At 38.0% G+C, this 21,789-nt stretch overlaps 1 protein-coding gene across 3 annotated transcripts in view; it reads left to right on the forward strand.

The window, feature by feature from the left end:
* The window catches only part of FOCAD (focadhesin), a 114,993-nt gene that overhangs the window by 61,098 nt on the left and 32,106 nt on the right, over window positions 1–21,789 (forward strand). For all 3 annotated transcript variants that reach the window (XM_040540119.1, XM_040540120.1, XM_040540118.1), the window contains exons 17-24: window positions 3,352–3,486; window positions 3,862–3,912; window positions 4,664–4,747; window positions 6,234–6,366; window positions 8,225–8,413; window positions 8,682–8,803; window positions 19,257–19,349; window positions 21,492–21,580. In XM_040540119.1, the coding sequence (XP_040396053.1) occupies window positions 3,352–3,486; window positions 3,862–3,912; window positions 4,664–4,747; window positions 6,234–6,366; window positions 8,225–8,413; window positions 8,682–8,803; window positions 19,257–19,349; window positions 21,492–21,580 (896 nt within the window). The remainder of the gene's footprint in view (window positions 1–3,351; window positions 3,487–3,861; window positions 3,913–4,663; window positions 4,748–6,233; window positions 6,367–8,224; window positions 8,414–8,681; window positions 8,804–19,256; window positions 19,350–21,491; window positions 21,581–21,789) is intronic.

Consider the following 21,789-nt stretch of genomic DNA (forward strand, 5'->3'; position numbering starts at 1 on the left):
AGATCCTGAAAGACAAAAATGAACCAGGTAAAGCTTATTTTTATATCCAGGAAAAGCTAAGTAGAGCCAATCATGTGTTACTGCTGTGCTGTAATTACAGTAGCAGTGTGCATAGATACTCATTATTTTCTTCACTATATGGAGTAAATTGAATAAGTTGTGTTGAATAGCTAAGTAGTAGTAAAGACTTAGTCTTTCAGCTTTATGGAAGATAGGATGAATACTGAAGACATCACTGATGGCAGCAACTCTTCTAACACATAGAAACATTCTGAACACCTCAACCTGAATGTTCTCAGTGCTACCAGATACTGCAACATCCTCCTCTGTCAATGCTCAGAAACAGGCTCGTTGATGAATTGACTGGTTCTTTTTTCATATCAAGTGTACATTAGTCCTACAGATAAATTTACCTAATAAAGAGTTATAGATGAATGGCTTAAAAACAAACAAAAAAAAACCTACTTCTGGTAAAACTTATATCAGGAGAAGTGGATGTGGGACAGCCACATACAATATCATCACAGAATCACAGAATGGCTTGGGTTGGAAGGGACCTTAAAGATCATCTAATTCCACCCCCCCTGCCATGGGCAGGGACACCTCCCACCAGACCAGGTTGCCCAAGGCCCCATCCAACCTGGCCTTGAACACCTCCAGGGATGGGGCATTCACAGCTTCTCTGCGTAACCTGTGCCAGTGCCTTACCACTCTCAGACTAAAGACTCTCTAATCTGCCCCGCCTGTATTTGTGCTTGAGATTGCCTTGACCCAGGTGCAGGTGGTTGATTTTTATTTTAATGAACTAATACCTTGGGGTGCAGGACCTAGCACTTGCCCTTGCTGAGCTTCATGAGGTATGTATAGACCCACCTCTCAAGCCTGTCAAGGTCCTTCTGGATGACATCCCTTATTTGCTCAGTATCTCTGCACCAGCTTGTGAAACCAGTTTATGGAATCATTGTGCTCTAGCTGGAGAGTGAAAGCAGACCTTTTCATGCGAGGTCTTAGGGTCTGATTTAAGCTCTCAAAGCTGAATACAAGAAACACATGAACACACAAAGAAGGTGACTTGCATGATCTTATGCGTCAGCAATCCAGTAGTTGTCTATTAATTAGGTCTTAAGGCAATGAGGAATCAGGAAACAAATAATGAAATAACTTGTAAATATTTAAGACAAACTGTTACCCAGTACGAACTACATGCAGGAATGTAGTACAACTGTGCATCTTTTCTGTCAGTATTCCTTTTTACAGTTAGGAGTAATCAAAGCCGTTTCATTCTTCCAAGGTCTCTAAGAAAATAAAATTCTAATGCCTGCTTCCTAATCCTTTCTTATGATTCAAAAGCTTAATCTCTCTCTACTGTAAAATTTCATACTAATAATGTGTGAATTTCTGAATTTCTAGGCATAGCATCTTGAATGCCTTAATGAGTGGTTGCTAACCATTATATAGACTCATGACTTTGAATTACAGATAGTTTGGTGAAGTACATAAGAAAAATCATGAACTTAAGCACAAAAAGTGATCTCATATTTAGTAAGACTGTTCATGTATTTAGAGCTATGCTGAAAATAGAATGCCTGTTTGTATTGAGGCCTGGAAAATGAAGCATGTTTCCAGAATATTCTTCTGAGTATCTTGCATAGGAATGAATTATCTATTGACTTGATAAATAGAACCATTTTTTTTTTCTGTGAAACAACACTGTAATACAAGGGTTGATGAAAATGTAATTTATAATGCACTTGTGAGCCATGAAAGTCGGAGTTGGCTGGGGCGAAAAAGTCGAGAGATTTGCCATTGCATATCAAGTGTTGAATGTGAATGGGGAAGAAGTTCTTCAAAGGGAACTGAATCTTACATAAATTTTGGCTATTAGAGTATATAATAAAGATATATACATATTTATATATCTGTTGAGCAGATCCATAAGACTTACCATAGTTTTAGCTTAGCATAGCTGTAACACTTTCCACTTCAACTTGGACGGGAATGAGAATTCTTTTCTGATGGTCTTTTTTTGCCACCTAACCCCCAGGACTGTTAAGTTTTGAAACTTAATTACTTAGCTTTCCCTACAGGTATTAAAGAGCAAGGTAGAATTCTTTCAATGTGGTGTTACCTTTTTGTTAGAGGAATTGATTTATTTTTTCATCCATGCTTTCTAAGCTGAAAAAATATCAGCCTCAAAACCACACCTTGCAAGGTGCTCTGAGTATTGGATTTCATTATCTGTAATGACAAGTTACTTTGCTTTCCAGGGTGCATTTGTCCTATAGCCCTAGTGGCATTCTGAATGGGAAAAACTACAAGAGCATGAATTTCCAGTTTATGCTGGATTCTTTGTAGGGTGGATGCCTGCAGATGCTCCTGGTTTTAGCTGCATTTCCCAAATTTTGGTGTGGTTGATTTTTATTTTAATGAACTAATATCTCGGGATTGCAAAAACATATCTGAGGGGCTTCTATCTATCAGCTTCTATTTAATGCAAAGTAACTTTGTGGCCCCTAATAGGACTGCAAGGGGAGATTTAAAAGGGTAAGCCTAGCTACTGTCTGCTGAGGACTTGGAATGCAAATTAGAAGACCCCAAATTAATAAATTAATAGAATAAAAATAAATTCCATGATTTTCAACCAGTTTCACAGTATTTCTAAGTTAACAGTTAAAAGCATGACGTTACTGTTTGTCTCCCTCACAGAATGATTTTTTTTCATGTGTGTGGTTCATTTTTCCTTTAGTGTCAATTGTTCAAGAAATGAACTGCTTAGTTTAGGGCTCATGAAGTTATGGTATTAGTGTTTATTTTAGTTTGACTTCTTTTCAATGCCTTCTGGATTCCTGCAGCTTTACATTCCTCCTTTCTGTTCCACAAATTCATTGGGATTTGGTTGTGTTTAAACACTAAGGACGTTTTGTTTTGGAGGGCTCCCGAGAAGCATAGCTTCCTCTGCCTCCATCCTGTTGAACTCCAGAGACAGCCTGCTCATAAGCTAACTAAAGTCAAGTAGAGTGGTTGTGTTATATGAAGATAGATTATGCATCTGTAGCTTTATTTGTACTGCTGCAGTACTCTATTTATTCCTATTGGATAGCTGCTTTATCTGATGAGGTTTCATCTAATATTATTGCATGACATCAGTGAATACATTATGAGATGGTTAATACAAATGTATTTTTAACATGCTTGGAGCTGCTTTTTGTTTGTTTGTTTGTTTGTTTTTAATGCAACCTATATTAATTCATATTCCTGAGTAGGAAGAAAGAAAGCAAGTGCTGGAAGCAAATGTTGTGCCATGCAGGTTGGGATTGCTGTTATTAATGATGCCTCCAACTTTCCCTTCAGGTTGTTTGCATTCGTTCTACGTGGAATGCTCTGTCACCAAAGCTGAGTTGTGATACAAGACCCCTTATTTTAAAAGCACTGAATGAATTGTTCGCTCTGGTTCCCTCATTAACAGTGAATACAAATGAATATGAGGTATGTATGGACTTAGGTGATATTTTTTCTTTTCATGTATCTTTGTATATGAGTTTTATAAGTGCCTGCTTATTTTTGACTGTCTTTAAAATTGCACCCCTGGCCCAATTCATTTCCATAGAGTTTCATGATTTTAGCTTGCATTAATGAATCTGAGGAGCTAGGCGAGAAATTCCATTGTAAGGTTGATCAGATGTTTCCCCCTTCCCAGAATGTAAGGACATGTGAGTGTGTTTATAGTTCAGACCTGTGCCCCTTCCACTTTCCTAGTTCAGTACATGTTGAAGCAGCAGATTGTGTAAGGTAACTTGCCTTTATTTCAACTGCTTATTTGCTTAAAGAAAATCTGAGTTCATGTGTTGTTTGCTTTTATAGAAATTCAAAGCTCAAGTTATAAGCTTCCTTTGGAAAAACACACAAAACAAGGTAGGTAACAACTGAAAATATTAATAACTGAATATTAAGTTTTATATGTTTCTGTCAAGAAAAGGTTATCAGTGCCAGCAATCTTATTTTCTTCTTGTCATCCACTGTTCAACACTGTTTTTGAAGCAGTTTGATGCACATGAAAAGTGGTAGGTAACTGGTGGTCCTGAGATATACAACTCCCAGTAAAAATTGCAACACCAAAGTAGTTTGATTCTCCTGGTAGACTTCAGCATTGACAAGGTAAAGCTCTTGGTTAAGCTGAAGCTGTGATAACTAACTCAATTTGGAAAATTCCAAAAACAGGGCTTTAAACTAACTAGGTAAGTACAACATGTATAGGTCAGCACAGACCAACTACACAGGTGTGTACACCTGATTTCTTTGGTGGGGTATTGCAACAGTGGGAGTGCTGAGCCATTGTAGCTGTAAGGCTAGTAGAACCAAAGAAATTTATTTTAAATGTAGTTTATTTTTCCACTTACTTACACTTAATACGGTAATGGAGTATAGCAATTGGAATGTTATCAGGGCCTATATAATTCGTCTTTAGTTGGCATTTGTATATAAAAGTAAGCAAGAAATTTGGAGAGTTTCTCAGGAAAGCATTGCTGTCTAAACAAAAACAAAAAAAAAGACAGTTATTCTTTTTCAGTGTTCAGTGGTTAGGCTTTTAGTCTGTGGTTTCCAGTATATAGCAATGCCATATGCTATGCTTGTGATTGTCTTTTTCTTTCTGCTAATTTTCTAGGATGCTATTGTAGCAGTTTCAGCTTACAAAGCGCTCTCGTCGTTTGGCTCTGAAGAACACACAATTCTTCACCTTCCTGAACAGGTAGCAATGTTGTATGTTTAGCACAGAAGACATGTCACTTCCAGCTTACATGAGTTGTATTTTCTTAGAAGGACGTGTCATCTGTATGAGACAACCCTGGGAACTTCATAGAAGGACGATGAGCTCCTGCTAATGAAATGGGATGGTATTGCATATGATTAGCATAACTAAGGTTTATGAGAGAAGAAAGCCACAAGTGGAGGCTAAGCAGGGGCTCAGCAGTCAGAAGATAGTTTTTCTTCTTTCAGTAGTTAAGTAGTTAAGCAGGTTATTTGTTTATTTGTTATTTGTTGGGCACCTGATTTGCATTTTATGGTCTTCTGATAATACATGCAATAGAGCCTTGACACTAAGGAGCTCTTTTATGACTGCAATAGATGGAACAGTATTAGTATATGTGCTTAGTACTCTCTTATTCCTGAAATGGGCAAGTCGTTTTGAGATTTCTTTCTTTGGAACTAAGCTGAAAACTTTTTCTTTTTTTGTTTTGAACTTTTAAAGCATGATATTTTACTTTTTTGTTGATAGAGGCAGCCAGAAAGGAATTGAAGTTATTTATTGGACAATTTCTTAAGTATGTAGAGGGCTGCTAAAATCTGAAACTTCAGTCTGATCAGGTGACTCAATAACCTTACAAAATGAAATAGTAGAAGGAGAAGAACATGTAAGGTCATCTATGTGAATTATTTTCTTCCTTTTTAGAATAACCTTGTAAGGTAGATTGGGCAATAATTGGTACTACATTGGTACTTTATGATGTAGTAAATATTTCTGTAAGATTTTATTTCCTGCCTTATGATATGATTGGCTCTGTTTGGGAGTTGTAACTGCCTATTATGAAAAGGCCAAAACAAGCAGCTTTAAAATTAAAAGCCATACTTTCTTTATATAAATCAATGAGAAGAGTTGAGCATAAACCTTGCAAATGAAGAATGCTTTTGTGTAGAAGAGCACAAGATAGAAAGGAAAAGCTTTTAATGCTGCTGCAATGCTAAGTGCGTATTTCAGTATTATCGGTGCTGCTACTTTACACGTGTTAGAAAACAAATATTTTTTCATTGAAAGCATTTTGAATATGTTGTAGTTCTTTAAATTCTCAAAACTCATATAAAATTATCTTTTTAAATTGAAAATGCTCTGTGCGTATTAAAGTGCCAATATAAAACATTATTTTTCTCTATGCTGGAAGAATCAGAATGAAAATTAAATTTTAGTAATACTATTTCAGTCCATGAATGTCAAGATCAATTTCATTACTACAGGTATTATGGATTTACATACCCATGTGATTTCTATCAACCAACTCTGCATTTAATTTAGGTACAGGGAAAGCTTTAATTCTTTCAGCTTCAAATTAATGAAATGGAGTGAAATTAATGGAATAGGGAACTTTTCATATTTAGTTGCTATTTTTGACATTTGGAATCATGAAAATGAATGAGGATTCAGAGGTTTTGTGCTGACATTTCTTTTTTTAATCTTTCAGGCACGAGGAGAAATTGACCCACTGGAAGAGACAGACATGAATGAAGAGGAGGAGGAGAAGGAGCTGGACCTTTTTGTTCCAGGTTCTTCATATATCAAACTGTTGTTTCTAACACCAGCTTCTGTTTTAGGAGGTATAGTATTTTCAGTACTTAAGGTTGTTTTGCAGATTTGTAACAACAATGACTGTACAGGCCTTTGGCTTTCTTATAACGGAATGTCATGTTAAAGCGCAGCCTGATGACGATCTTTGTTACAGATTATTTTTGATTTCCGTAGTTTTTCGTCCTGAATGTCTGAGAATTGAAACCTGTTAGTCAGAGAGTGAAAAAAAATCACATATAACAAAACTGTAAAATTCAAACAGCAACTAGCTTTATTATTGTTATTCAGAGACGTATCTCTGCAGGAAAGTTGTGAAGAATTTTGTTTCTGTAAAGTAAGTCGCGTCTTTTTTCCTTCAGACTGATTACAAGCTTTAAAATAAGATTTCCTGTCATTTGCTGCACATGTAGATGTTCATGAAATCTACCCAGATATTTCGGTGCTTTTCTATCTGGCAGCCTAAATCCTTGGGTTGTATCTCTTGCACGAAGAATTGATTTTAATGCAATTCAGTCCTTTGGCATGACTAGCAAGTGCAGTAATGCAACAGCAGTGAGTATTCCTTGTCTTAGGGTGTCTCTGTGAATGTGGATAGTTAACAACAGAGAAAGAAGAGTTGGCCTCTTACAGATTTTTTCTCTATTGCTGTAACTGCCCTAAACAGAAAAGCTCTTATAAATGTATAGGTGGATGGGTAGTGTTTTTCTGTCATAAAATTTAGTTTTCTTGGAAGAATACATATCATTGAGAACTGGGGACAAAGAGTTATAGTTTCTTCTTGAATCACTGTAGTGAAATTTGCTAAATGCATTGTGAGTTTTTTTGTATGAAATATGTTGGCATTACATGTAGAAAAAAAATCCACAGATATAGGTACCTTTCCTGTCATGATATAAAAACCTATCAGATTTAGACTACTGCTCCATTATGAAGTTGATATGGGAAATAATATTGCCAAAAAATATGGTAACTTAGTGAAAGTAGGAGATTTAAGGAAGCTCCAGTATAAACCTACTTTATTTCAAGCTGTGAGAGGTATTTCTGGGACCTAAGAAAGACAAATGAATGCTGTTTTGTCTCCTATGTTCTCAAGTTTCTAGTCAACACAGGGCTACATCTGATTTGAGAAAAAGTTTCAAGCCTGGTTATTATAAAACCCCTTAAAACTTGGTTGTATAATAAAAGCACTAACAGACTCCTAAACGTATCAGGTTTGCAAGATGCTTGTATAATGCTGGCTCTTAGCTGCTAAGAGGTACTTCAGATTGACTTCACAAATGAGCAGTAGTTTTATTTCAATTCTGTAAGCTTTATTCCTAGCTAGACTATAAAATGAATGGCTTAAGAGCGCAGAACCTAATAAACAACATCTACTGCTATGGTCTCTCTGTCTGTATCCCGTTTGCATAGACACATTATACTTCCATCTACCCTCTTTTCATTGCACTTCTCTTAAATCTCCTTAAGAACAATCTGTTTTCGAAGACAAAATTTATTACTAGGTTGAGAAATATGATTTAAATTTCTCATTTGTTCTTCTGCAAGCCTGTGCCAGTGTAACTAGTGTAACAGTAAAAGAAAACAATCATCAGCTCAGAGAGTAGTTAAGGCTATTTTTCTTCTCTGCCCAAGTGTCTGATAAGACACATTCAGAGCTGCTTGAAGTTGCAGTAGCAGCAAATATGGGTTGAGAATGACTTGCAAAGGGTTCTCAGTTCCTTGACCTTGAGCTTTATTCTAAATATGTCATTACTGGATTAGCTAAGCATACATGCCCTGAAGTATAGATGTCCATCAGTTGGGGTTTTCCATGGTTTGTTTGTTTTCCCAGTCACCAGTCTCTGATGTTGCCTTTCCTCTATGATCCCTTCTTTGTGCTTTATCCAGCATTTGAAGAGTTTGCAACATCACTTGTGAAACAGGAGATGACCAACATGCCCCGTGGTGTGTATCATTCCGCCTTGAGAGGAGCAGCCACACGCTCAGACCAGGGGAAGACTGTGGCAGGTGTTCCAAATTTCTTGCTGAAAATGTATGAGAGGAACAAACAACCAGGAATGACACCAGGCCTTGCAGGTAGGGTGCCACTTTCTTAGATTTAAGGAAGTATATGCACTTTAATCCAATGATTTATTGGATCAGAATCTGAGATTGAATCTGCTTAAGAAACAATGACATCTTATGCAACTTGCATACGTCTACATATGCCACTTAGGCTTTAAGATTGTTGGTTCGATTTAGTTTAACATCTCTTTGGGTTCCCAGTTGTCACATGTAAAACTTCTGAACTATATCAAGAGTATTTTTTATTGAGCTTTCTTTTTGCCTTCCCTCCCTCTTTAAGCTGGCATGCTGCTGTGTTACGATCTTCCAGTTCATATCGGCAAAGATGGCAAGCCTATTAATCGCTTTCTGGCTAGCAGGGGACACAATTTCCAGCAAATGTTGGTAGCCCTCATTCATGAGGTAAGGTGCTAGCTTTTTTTTCCCCTTTTTGGAAGTGTTATGCTTCCTTCTTCTCTCATTTGTTTTTGGTAATTGGTAAGTAGTAGCTACAGAAATGGCATGTGTGAATGTATCATAATTAACAAAAGTTGCTGTGAAGGATGGTTGAATTGAACAGGTAAATACATTTTTGAGTGTTTACTGTGAAAATCAGAAAAACAAAAAGGTAGCCTTTGCCTTTTTCTGCCTTGCATTACTATTTACACCTGCCTTATACCTGCTGTGTCTAACCAGTTCTAGTTGAATAGAAAGTCTGAACAACGATGGGGCTCCATTGAGAAATGAAGTCTATATTTCCCCTAAGACTTGCTGTTTTATCATGTCTCTTAAATGTTGCAACTCCCTGACCTATTACAATACCATGCAATCATCTTTGGCAAACTGTAATATTTGTGTGGTTTTGGAAAAAGAGCAAGAAGTAATCTGCCCATTTAATCATTACAGAAAATGAAGTGCTTATAACCATTTTTTGTAGAGGCATTAGTTATGGTATTTAAATGATTGATTTGAAAGTTGAGTTGAGTATCTCAGCCTTACAGAACAGAAGAGAAGGCTCTGGGGTGACCTTATTGCAGCTTTTCAATACTTAAATGGGGCTTAAAAAATATGGAGAACAACTTTTTGCTTGGGCAGATAGTGAGAAGACAAGGGGGAATTACTTTAAACTGAAAGAGGGGAGATTTAGATTAGAGGTTAGGAGGAAATTCTTCACTTAGAAGGTGGTGTGGCACTGGAACAGGTTGCCACAAGAGGTTGTGGATGCCCCATCCCTGGAGGTATTCAAGACCAGGTTGGACAAGGTCCTGGGCAACCTGATCTAGTGGGTGGCATCCCCACCCATGGCAAGGCCATTGGCACTAGATGATCTCTGGGGTCCCTTACAATCCAATCCATTCTACGATTCTATGGAAAGTTCATCTTTGAAAATTTCAGAGCAGTAAGACAAAATTTGCAATGAAAGAGGACCTAGAAAAAAAAATCCTAATTTTTAGGCCAGTGAGAGGAGTTATTAAAACATGCATAAGTGTATTAATTTCTTTTAAAGTTCATAAAACAATTCTGTTAATAGGATCGTTTTGTATTGCTGCAGAGATTAATTATGTGCATTTGAGGATGAATTTTCTGCTCACAGGGCATACATAAGAATGTGTAAAATACATGTCTGACATAAGCAAGAGAGCATAGATTATGAATAATAATAATAATAAAACCTATAAAATTTATATTCCATCTTAAGCAGAATCTCCAGAAATGAAAATGCATGAATAGCTGGGCATTTTAAAGACTTTTGTCTTCTCCCCACAGCAATACCAATTCCTGTTGTATTTTTTCAAGGGTAGAAAAGCTTAAACTGTCCCATGACTCTTCCTTCCTCTGTTCTGTATACCGGCAATTAGAGATTATTTGATTGTAGGCTATTTTGTATGAAAGAGTACAGGGTGGATCCTGTATTGAGACTGAACCAGCACTGTGTAATAAAAAGGACTGTTTCATGTTGTACATGATGCAGAAGTTGGAAGAGAGGGAATGAATGAAGTATGAGTTGCAGGTGGCAACTGTATATCATAGAATCATAGAATATCCTGAGTTGGAAGGGACCCATAAGGATCATCGAGTTCAACTCCTGGCACCGCACAGGTCTGCCCAGCTGGGTCCTGATATTCTGGTCTGCAACTGTCACACAACAGACCAGGAGCCAACGTGCTGCAGAGTTCCTTAAAGATGTTTATGGCACCACTGACACAAAACACTGTGTTATAAAATAAATATAACATAGGGTTTGAGTTGGAAGCTTGCGTGCACAGGGCTTGGGGAAATATCTGTTTGCAAACTGAAAGACTGAGCTCTTTTGTCTGCAATCGAAAACACACAGGGGCTGTGTTCTGATGCTGAGATGTGTCACCTTGACTCCTTGACATTCTCCTGGCTTTGCTGTCACGTACTGCTTCCTAATTGTTCACATTGCATTTGCACTGGTTTAATCCCTTGGTCTCTTTGGAGCTAACCAGGCAGTTCCTTCTCTAGCAAAACTGTCTGCAGCATAGCTTGCCTGAAGTTTTCAGACAGACAGTATCATGTGTACCATGCTGAATTTGGCTTCTTCTGCCTAGGTCAGTTTTCCAGCTCTGTCTTTCTTGAACATTTTCACGTGCTGGCATATACATAAAATTTATACCCCACCAGAGGGCTGTGATACAACATCTCATCATTTTGGGTCCTTAGTACTGAAAAGAACGCAAAAATTAATAATCATGGACCACAGTGACACCACATGGGTCATGGTAGAAATTTAGACTAGATCGTTCACAGACAAAAGCCAGTCTGTACCAGATGAACTGTGATTTAGAAATCCCTCCCTGTGCTGTTTTATGAAGGTAGTGTCAACAGGCTTGTAAAGTACCTTAGGTGCTAAGACCTCCCTTCATACCCCCCTAAAAAAAGTAATGAGAGATCTTAAGGCATCTAATCAAGTATGCAAATTTAATAGATATTTTTTGCCTTAACCTCTTTACTACTAAAGAATGAAAGCATAAACTGGAGATGATATCCCTTGCCATGAGAGGAGCGTGCAGATAAATTCATGAATGTTTCCTAACTGCTTGTATGCTGTAGAGGAGAGCAGAAGGGGAAGTCCACAAGAATATTGAGAAATATCATTGGAGCGGATTCAGATTAATGACTTATGGAGGAAGTGTAGGCTTGCATAGAATCCAAAAAGAAAAGCTCTGCCAGCTGAGTAGTTGCTTCATGTAGTGGGACCTGGGTTCAGTGCCAAATATTCTGGAGAAAAATACACATTTAATTATATGATAATAAAAGGCATATATTAAAGCATTACATAAGCAGAATTATAGTGCTGTGAAGGTCAGTTCTGCTGTTCTATTGATTCTGAATACTGGATTTTTTAAGCCTTGTGAGTCATATATCCTCCCCCCCCCCCAAATAAACTACTGTTTTGTAAACACTCAACTGTTCCCCTACTAACACATTAATTAAAATCTCTGGTAAAAAGTAAAATGATGTTGTGTTTGTATACTAGCACTGATTTAAAACATCCAGCTGCTCAGCAAGAATTGACCTTTCATGAGCTAGCAAATTACCTTTTGAATCATAGAAACACAGCCTTAAAATGATTTGTTTTGACAAAGCATATTTTATGTGAATGTGGTGGAGTTTGTAAAATTTTAAGATACTTAACGTAATATTTCTGTCTTGAGTCATTGGAATACAATCATTACTAAGTCAATTTTTTCAAAGTGTAGTAAAACTAAAAAGAAATTGAAGTATGTTTAAAATACGTAAATACATCTTCAAACAATCTTAACTGTACCCTTTTGGCGATAATTCTTAAATATAAAATTTAAACTAAGATGTATTAATAGTTCTTTCAGATCACATGTCTTTTAAATACAAAAAAGATTTTCTTTCCTTCGTTTCCGTGTATGTATAAACAGCTGGAGTTAATGTTTTCAGGAAGAAGACATTTGGACCATTGACTAGAACAGAAGTCAATTCCTAAGCTCATCTGACTGAATTTCATGCTTTTTAGTATTAATTTAGTTGTCAGTGTTCTTGTGGGAAGCGGATTTTAATGGTAAAAACAAGGAGCTTAAACTATAAAGCTTAATAGTAGCGGTATTGGTGTAAGAAAACTATGTCAGTAGTACCTAATCTTTGTTTTGTGCACTGGCCATAGGAATTAACTGTTTCTGTGAAGTCATTGCTTCAGATTTCAACACAGCACATTAAACAGGTTTTTTTATAGGTTTAAGTTACTGGAATGTCATTTCATTGCTACTGCTCTGGTGTGTTTTTTTTTTTTGTTTGTTTGTTTGTTTGTTTTTTTCTCTTACACCTTTTAAGCTAAAAATAAATAAATAAATAACATTTTATTAAAAAGAGGTCTTAAAGTTGCCTCTAAAGCATTGCAGTTAGCATAAAGTTCCAGAAAAACTGTCACATACATGTAAATGCTAAGAAATGAGAATTGCTTGGGAGATTGCAAACGTCCCCTTATTTAACCTGTAGAATTTCTCAGCAGTTGTCATTTCCTTAGTTAGGGAGTAGCAGTCATCGGTATAAACACCATTAGGTTTGTGCCTCTTTACTGGTTGGATGTGCACTCACAGAATATGAGTCTGCAGGTTGCATATCTGTCTGGATCTCTGCGTGCTTAGTTGCCATTATTGCACTTAGATTTTTGAATACCGTGGCATTGGGTGCCGCTTGAGGCAACCTGTTCTAATTTTCAGAGGTTCCTTATGTATAAAAGTATGATTCATGAGATTGTGGGAAAAAAAATGCAGTGAAAAGAATTTCTTCTTGTGTGTTTTAAAGTCTGTAAACCATACAATTAACACAGACCTGTTTTTAGCTCTCATTCAAATCTATCAGCAACAACAGTAAAGAGGCAATTTACTGTTAAACCTTAATGGGCCAGACTGTTTCTATTTTCTAGGCGTTATCCTAGATGAAGGATTGGAGACAGCTGTAACATCTGTCAGAATGGTCAGGCAGGGAATGAGGTACAGAAGGGTCTTTTTAATGTTATTTGAACTGGTATCTCATGGGAGGCAGAACATACATTCAATAGACAGTGGTGCATTTGAAATCTGCATTTCTCTTTCCCAGTCAGTAGTGACTTGAGAAAGGAAGATCATGATTCCCACAGAAATGGAGATGTGCTGTTTGATTGTTTATTAAACACAGCTTATTAAACTCTTGTTGAAAGGACTTTTAAAGTTACTGTAATCACACTGATCAGAAGTCACCTAGGTAATGTGTTTTCTTTGTTTTCTTTAAGGCTATCTGGACCATACTGTGCAAGAAATCTCTGAGGTTTATCACAGTCACCTGGGCTAGATTAGCCAGTAATTACTTGCAAGTGTTTCAGCCTTTGGAGTAATTCTTTGTAAGGGTTTTGGGGAATAATCTCTTAACAGCTTCACTTACCTCTCAAAAATGAGTGAGGATGAAGAGTCACATGTTCACATCATGCACCATATGTTTTGATGGTTCTGTGAATGTATGTTTTGCATTTAAGGAAATGAAGCTGTTAGGCCTTCAGCTAGCTACCCAGCTTTTATTTCTTTAATGGAGGTGAAGAGAACAGTTTATGCTACAAACAAAAAGCACATGAGGCAGCCTGCCTTTGGCATGCAGGTGTGGTAAATAGTGGCTTTGACAGTCTGAAGTGGTGCAGTGTTTTTAACATAAGAGGGGAGGATAGTCTTGCGTGTGTATGTTTATCAATACTGACGTGCTCACTCTGTGTTGGAAATAAATAGTATACTTATATACATATATATAATAATTAACACTTGTAGGCACAATTGCACAGTTGAGTATTACTGGTGAGTAGTATAATGTTAAAATACTGCTCAACAAATAATAATCGTGTTAAGCACTCTGCATACTCACAGAACAAGTCTTATGAGGAACAGGTGAGGGAGCTGGGGTTATCTAGCTTAGAGAAAAGGCGGCTAGGGGGAGACCTTATCTCTCTTACAACTACCTCAAAGAAGGTTGTGGTGGGGTGACAGTCAGTACCTCCCCCACCCATCCACCCTCTTCTACCTCCTCCCCCTAAGCAGTGCAGGGGAATGGGGGCTGCGGTCAGTCCCTAAGACTTTATCTCCACCGCACCCTCACGGTCCCTCTCTGCCCCTGCTCCCACCGGATGCCGTCCTTCCCGAACTGAGCCTGCGGGGGCTGCCCGCAGGCAGCAGCTCTTCAAGCACTGCTCCCACATGGCTCCGTACCACGGGGTCCATCCCCCAGGAGCAAACTGCTCCAGCACGGGTCCCCCACGGGTGGGCGGCAGCTCCCCCCAGACCCCTGCTCCTGCGTGGGCTCCTCTCCACGGGCTGCAGCTCCGGCCCGGGGCCTGCTCCTGCGGGGGCTCTCCATGGGCCGCAGCCTCCTCCAGGCCACATCCACCTGCTCCACCGGGGGCTCCTCCACGGGCTGCAGCGTGGAGATCTGCTCCGCTCTGCTTCTTCAATGACTGATGTCTGCTGTAATGTTTATCTCTCACATTTTCTCACTCCTCTCTACCAGCTGCTGTTCTGCAGCAATTTTTTTTTTTTAAATCCATGTCTTCAGTCTGTTCTCACAGGGGCCCAACCAGTCTCTCTCACAGGCTTGGCTCTGGCCAGCGGTGGGTCCCTTTTAGAGCAGGCTGGAGCTGACTCTGACCTGACATCGGACAGCTGCTGGGCACTGCTCACTGAGGGACACCCCTCCAGCCCCTCTGCTACCAAACCCTTGCCATGTAAACCCAATACAGGATGTATATTCAGATTATGGACTACTTTGTGCTGGCTTCCAGTAATTGGAATTCCACTATTAATTATTCCACTGTTCCACTAATATTGAATGCATCTCCTTCAGTGATGAAACAGTGTTCAGGAAATAAATTTGCTAACAGATTTTTGCTAACCTTCTCCTCAGTATAATGTGGTTTAGAGAAAGACAAGGAAGATAGACAAGTATTTTCACACAAAAGAATACTGGGAAGAGTGTTTGCAAGTGTACGCATAGAAGTATGTTAATGAAGACCCTCTGAGCAAAATTTAAGAATCGAAGAGATGCTACTTCACTTCTTCATTGATATGGAAATGTAGTGCTAGTCTTATTTATGAAATCACTGGTGCCACACTTTATATGTCCCCTATGTGAGAAGGGCATTTAAATACATGCCCAAACACTTAACTGACATGATTAATGCCTCAAAGACGATTTCCATAGCCACACATTTGTTAAAGAGATGATCTGAACCTAGGGACTATCTGAGTTGATAAGGTTTTCTAGGTAGAAACCTATTGTGTTATAAAGAACGCATTGGAATTCCCATTCTTTCTGCACAACAACTAATTTTAAAATGGGTCATAAATATTGATATCACAGTTTCTAAGTCATGAAGTTTGCTCTTTAAGCAGGATTATCTTTACTAGATACCCAGGGAAACAGTAGAAACAGGGTTTATTTCACTGTTACCTAAACTTGTTTTGTGTGCCCTCTGCTGGCAATGTCTCATTACCAAACAAGTGAGCAATATACAAAGATTTGTGGCAACACAAAAGGATTTGTGAAAGAAAACTCATCCAGATCTTGTCATGATGTTTGATTTTTATTGGGAGTGCGTTTTTTAGTCTGAAATGACTTTCCACTCTTGCAGAAGAGTGCACAGCTTGTGCCATGTGTGTTCACAAGTGCTGAAGTACAGGAGCAGCATCTCTCACGGTTTGTCAGAGCTCCCTCTCCTGGATTTGGCCACCGAAGTCTCTGCTTGTGTGTCTTTTCAATGAGATGTGTCCTGAAGGTTTTAAGCATTGTTCAGCAAGAATATATTACTAGCACCTAGTTCAAAGTGTTTTTCATTGCCTTAAATATCAGGCTGCAACTCTTCCTTGAAAGCTGCTTGACAGCCTGATATGGCTATGCTGACTCCTAAGAACATCCCTGGACCAGGTGTGGCAGGGTTTCACAACCACTTACAGGTGGTTCAGAAGTCTCCTGAGTGTTTTTCCCTTTCCCACCCCAACACTATCTTCTTACATATAGATTGCACTCTCAAAAGAATCTGTATTTTGCTAATGCTCAGCTTTGTCTATGCTTGCCTAGTGTTAGTTAACCAATGCTTAATGCAATTATCATTGTGTGTTCAGTGACAGAGGAAAAGTAAAAACAGCTAGTATCCTGTACTGAAACAGGGGGTGTCAACACAGTTTATGTGATAATCTTTAGCATCATGTCCAGTTATTTTCAGTATTAGATGATTTTTACTTTAGTGTTCTTCGCTTTGTGGTTCTACTGTCTTCTGTCTTCCACTCATTCCCCATGTTCATAAAATGTTTAGTGCTATGAAAAAAGTTAATTCCTCAACAGCTGCTCAGCAGTCCCACTGGTTGTTGAGTACATCTGCAAATTTTAGGTAAGATGTACTGCTAATACATTCCTGATCAGACCATGTTAAATGTAACAACAGGCATTAAGCTTTCTTTTTCCTGTGGGAGCAACTCAGGTGTTTTGAAGGCCTGTTCTTTATCTGTTGGACAAGTGTAGATTACGTGATGAATTTCGTAGATGTGCATTTAGATTTGTCTGGTTTCGTGCTGAAGTCTAAATTAGTTTCAGACTAGAGGCGAAGTGTGAGATTGGTGCTTCTGCAGATTCTGTGGGAACTTAACACAAAGAATTCTGACTGGAACCTGGGCTACTCAGCAACTTGCTGAAGAAGTTGATATGCAGAGGTGAGACAGGATCCGTGAATAAAATTTTGGCTAGTGTTAATAAAATAGTGTGTGAATAAAAAGGGACTAGTGTTATCGAGGCATTTAAATATGAGATTTTTTTTTTCTGCAGGGTGTTTTTCTATTGGCTTTGGGGTGGAGTATGTCCTCTCTTTTGGTTGACTTTGGATTGTATTTACTTGTGTAGGGATATTAGTGCTTACTCGTAACTATTTTAACTTCACATGGTAACAATGGCCATGGAGCTTTAGCACAGTCCTTTGGGTTTTGTTATAAGATCCATGTAAAGAAGTAATATTATTTGCTTTATGTAGACCATGAGGGTGCATAAAACAGAGGAAGTGACAGAGAAAGACATAGAGAGATAATTAACAGGTGAGGCAAGTTCATTTGTTTATCTTGATTGACTGTTATGTACAGAGGAGGTCACTGGAGCACACAGCAGAGAAAGGGGAATTTTGCATACCTTGAGACATGGAGTGTTTTATATGTTGAACAGTGGCTAGTCTTCGTAATAAATCAGGAAGAATAAGAAAAAGGAGGGATAGTAATCTTGCCAGGTTTAATCCCAGAAGGTTCTTTGCTTTAGGCTTTGTACTGTGTTTGATCATAGCTACAGGATGAGTTTTTCTGTAACTCAGGAAGCCTAGTGTGTACCGTTAATTTAGAAGTGAAAAGTGCAGACCTTAGACAGTGACTACTGTAATATATCCATCCCATCTCACCTCAGCCTGACATGTTTGCATTTCCATTATTAAAAACTTGTTACCCAGGAAACTGCTGCGGTTAAATAACTTGTTTCCAGTGGATTGATGATGATTGTGATGACTTTTTTTCATCTTCTTGGTAGAGGCAGACGGTAGAAATAATTGGGCAGTATCAACAAAAATCAATTCTGTATTCCCACTGAAGAATACAAGGAGACAACATTGCAGCACCATTGCTTCTATTATAGAGTGTTTTGGGTTTTTTTTTGTGGCTTTGAAAGCATGGCTATTTAAAAGGTGAGGACACCTTAACTCCTATTTTATTTTAATAAAAAGTTGCTGCAATTAAAACAGTGAGAAAGGAAAAAAAGACTATGCTAATTTATTTGTTTTGATGCACATTTTTGTGAATTAATGTAGTTTGATTTATAAATTGCACGATGCGCAAACTGGCGGAGAAGGTGCATACATCACATACCTGAGGTCTGGAAAAACTGTTTTTTTGTGGCTTTGAATTTGTCGCCCATTCTGTTTAATCTACTACTGTAGTTATTAAGCTACAAGTGGCTAGAAAATGGTTTCTTACTGAGATTACCCAACTCATTTTTGCTTTTCAACATGCTCTGAAAATGTCTTCAAGTCACTGTTTGTTATAGTACATACTGGAGAGAACAACCTTGGGTTCCCATGGACTGTGCACACCCATGAGATTGTACAGCTCACTGTTTGAGTCATTCTCTTTTTGTGAAGCAGAAGCTGTCATATCTGTGTGAGATTTGGAGGTAGGCAGGGAGAGCTGTTGTGTATTTATCTAAGCTGTCCTTGAGATAGTGTTGTTTTCCTCCAGTTAATTCTAAAATGGCGTTTCCTAGAAAGAAACTTTACAATTCCTTTGTTTATTAGTATTTTTAACAATTATTTTCCTTAAAGGAAGTTTGTATTTTGTACGTGGACATAATTATACCTACCCGAGTTATTTATACTGATTCCTTTTCAGTAATCTCCCCAATATTTAGGTTGTCATCTAAGTGCATTTATTATACACATCTGTTCAAAACTTTTAGAAGCAACTAAGATTTACAAGAGTGATCACAAGCATAAACTGCTCTGTTATCCTTGTTATGTATGAATTTTTGTCTTATCAGTGCTACCACAGTGTTGTGCTTATTGTCATGTGCAATTCCAGTGCTCTCTCTGGGATCAATTATCTAGTGATCTATCTGAAACAAATAGTTTTGGCTGGCCTGGGTAATGAAGTTGCAAAGCAACTTGATGCGGGTAAAACCAGGAAGGAGAATAAAATATGCGAACAGTTTTTATTTCGTACAGTCATGTATAATGTCCATTGGGCATTACCAAAATATTGCTTGCAAACCACAGGTTGGAAAACATGCATTCAGTGTATGTTAGACTTACTGTAACCAATTCTACCCTTTCTGGTGTGTTGTACAGGTTAACATTCAACCTTCTGAATGGCATCGCTCTATACTGCTGCCACAGTCCTGGTTAGGATTCATGAGTCGAACCTACAATGCAGTCCTACAGGTAATTCTGAGGTACATAGTACTGTGCATACTAATCCTCATTCAAGCTGTATGGATTTTCATTTCTAAGAGCAAGAGCTTCAATCATCAGTGCAGGTAACAAAAATTTAAAAGTAAAGCTTAATGTGTTTAATACAAGTTATGAAAAGAAAATATAAATCGAGTTTTCAGGCAGCACAGTCTGAGATGCTTTGTACAAATATAATTTCTGCTCATAGTTCTGGTTCTTGCAGCCTTTTTCCTATGTGAAGTTCCACTAAGGTCAGTTCCAATTGCAGGTGACTTTTTCGAATGTGAAATTTTGTCTAGGCTTCTGTTCTATTATTTCGGATAGGAATTTTCCAATAATGGTACCACAAAATGATCAGAAGCTATTGAGAAATCATTAGTTGAATGTAACTTCTCTTATTCAGCATGCAATGTTATCATATTGTAAGGACTCATCGCTGATTTTTCCAACCGATCTAATGGTAGGAAATACAGGAAATACCTTAAAACTTTTTAGTTAGGTTAGCTGGCCTGGTAGATAGAGCAATATTGTGTCTTTTTTTTTTTTTTTCAGTAAAAAATGATGTAAAAACTAGTGACAAATTGCTCCCTTATAGAAGTCTCCCTTTGTACTGTTTTATACTGTTTATGTTTCCAGGTCACATCAGTTTTTTTCAGTATGAGCAGCTCACGTTGCTGAGCAAAACAGAGAAGCTTTGACTGTTCCTTTGCTATGCAGTAAAACATATGCTTCTGTAATGTTTATTAGAAGAAATTTTACCTTGGACATCAGCAAACATCAGATTCTAAACTGAGCCCCATTACAACGCAGGCAGTTGCTTTTCAAATAGTAATTTTAGATCTTAACCACAGAGCAGGCCATTGTCGCTTTTTTTTAAATGTTTTGCTTTGTGTTTTTTTTTTTTTTTTTTTTTTTAAAAAAAAAGGTACCCAGTATCTTTATTCTGTTCCTTGTACTTCTATACTACATTTTGTATGAGGTGCCCTAAAGACACTATAGTATAAGCTGAATAGTACATAACTCAGTATTTCTGAGCAGGTATACAGTAACATTTTCTACTGTTTGGAGGCAGAGGTTTTGTAGAGTCTGTGCTGGGTTATCCAGGCATACTCTAAACAGTTCACCAAAGTACTTGTTTGAGGATTTTTTCCTTTTGGACATCTGGAAGTTCTCCTGTCTTTAGTATGTCTACTCAAATGCTTAAGCACTTGTGCCAATTTGCTTGTTCAGCATGTTTGGGAACTCAACTTCATGATAATCCTACAGTTCTAGATTTAGTCCTGAACTTAAGCCAGTGTTTACTTGTTTGGGAGTATTGCAAGAGATTTAAACATACTGTAAAGCCAAGGAATTTCTCATCGAAGGTTATGCTTCTGACAGCAGGGCATAATTTTTATGCAGCTGTCTCTATAGTCATTGTATCATACCTGTTGCTTTAGTCTCTGGGAGTGGAGAATCACCTCCTGAGTGACATTTGTATTTGGAGGATTGACAATCTTTTGTTCTCAGGTTTTTATGAATCACAGCTTATGTTTCTGTTTTTCACTTAAGGCTTAATATCCAACTAAAGAGCAGCAACTGATAACCCAAACAAACTGAGCTGTAGTTGTCTCAAGGTTTGAGAATGAGCATAAGGCAAAGCTGCTTAACAGGTTTAGATAACACGTGGCCAGAATCCACATCATCTCCTTTGAGGTACAGAAGAAACTGTAGTAGAAGGAGGCTGAGATCATAAGAAGGAAAAGGATGAGGAATTATTTTTTAAGTAGTGAATCAAGAAAGTAATTTTTTGCTCTCAGAACCCATTTTAGGTGCTAGGCTTCTGTATTTCATTCCCTGCTTGTTGTACACTCTCCACTCCCAAAGGGAGCTTGTCTCTTTCCATAAATCTCTCAGTATCTGTGACCATTTGTGCCATCTGCAGGTGTTTTTCTCACTCAAGAATTCTTTTTTATTATTATTATTATTTTCTTATATAATTATAGTGGGATCCCATATCAAGAACAATGGGGTTCACGTACAAAGTAGCACTCAAGGGAAAGGTTACATCTGTTACCCAAGCGTTCCCTGAAAAAATCTTAACACTGGTTGTCCATGTAAGGTCTACTTCTGACTTAAGCTGTGATTCTGCAGGGGAGACAAGCAAAGCTGGAGATGGAGTTAAAGCAGGGAAAAGAGGATCCTGAAGATGTACAGTACAAGCAGTTTACAGCATGGCTTTGGTAAGGAATTGCCTGCCTGCTCTTTACGACTTGTAATAGCAAGTGAGGGGGCAGAAGGTGTAGACTTCAGTGTTAATGCTTTATTGTGTAAGTACTATGTAATTCTGCATTGATATTTGTCAAGTTGATGTCAGTGTTTCCAGACTAAGTGGGTTTGAAACAGCATACTTAGATGGAAACCCTGACTGAATTTCTTTTAAAGCCTGAAT

Source organism: Cygnus olor, chromosome Z (genome assembly GCF_009769625.2).
Source record: "Cygnus olor isolate bCygOlo1 chromosome Z, bCygOlo1.pri.v2, whole genome shotgun sequence".
NCBI lineage: Eukaryota > Metazoa > Chordata > Aves > Anseriformes > Anatidae > Cygnus > Cygnus olor.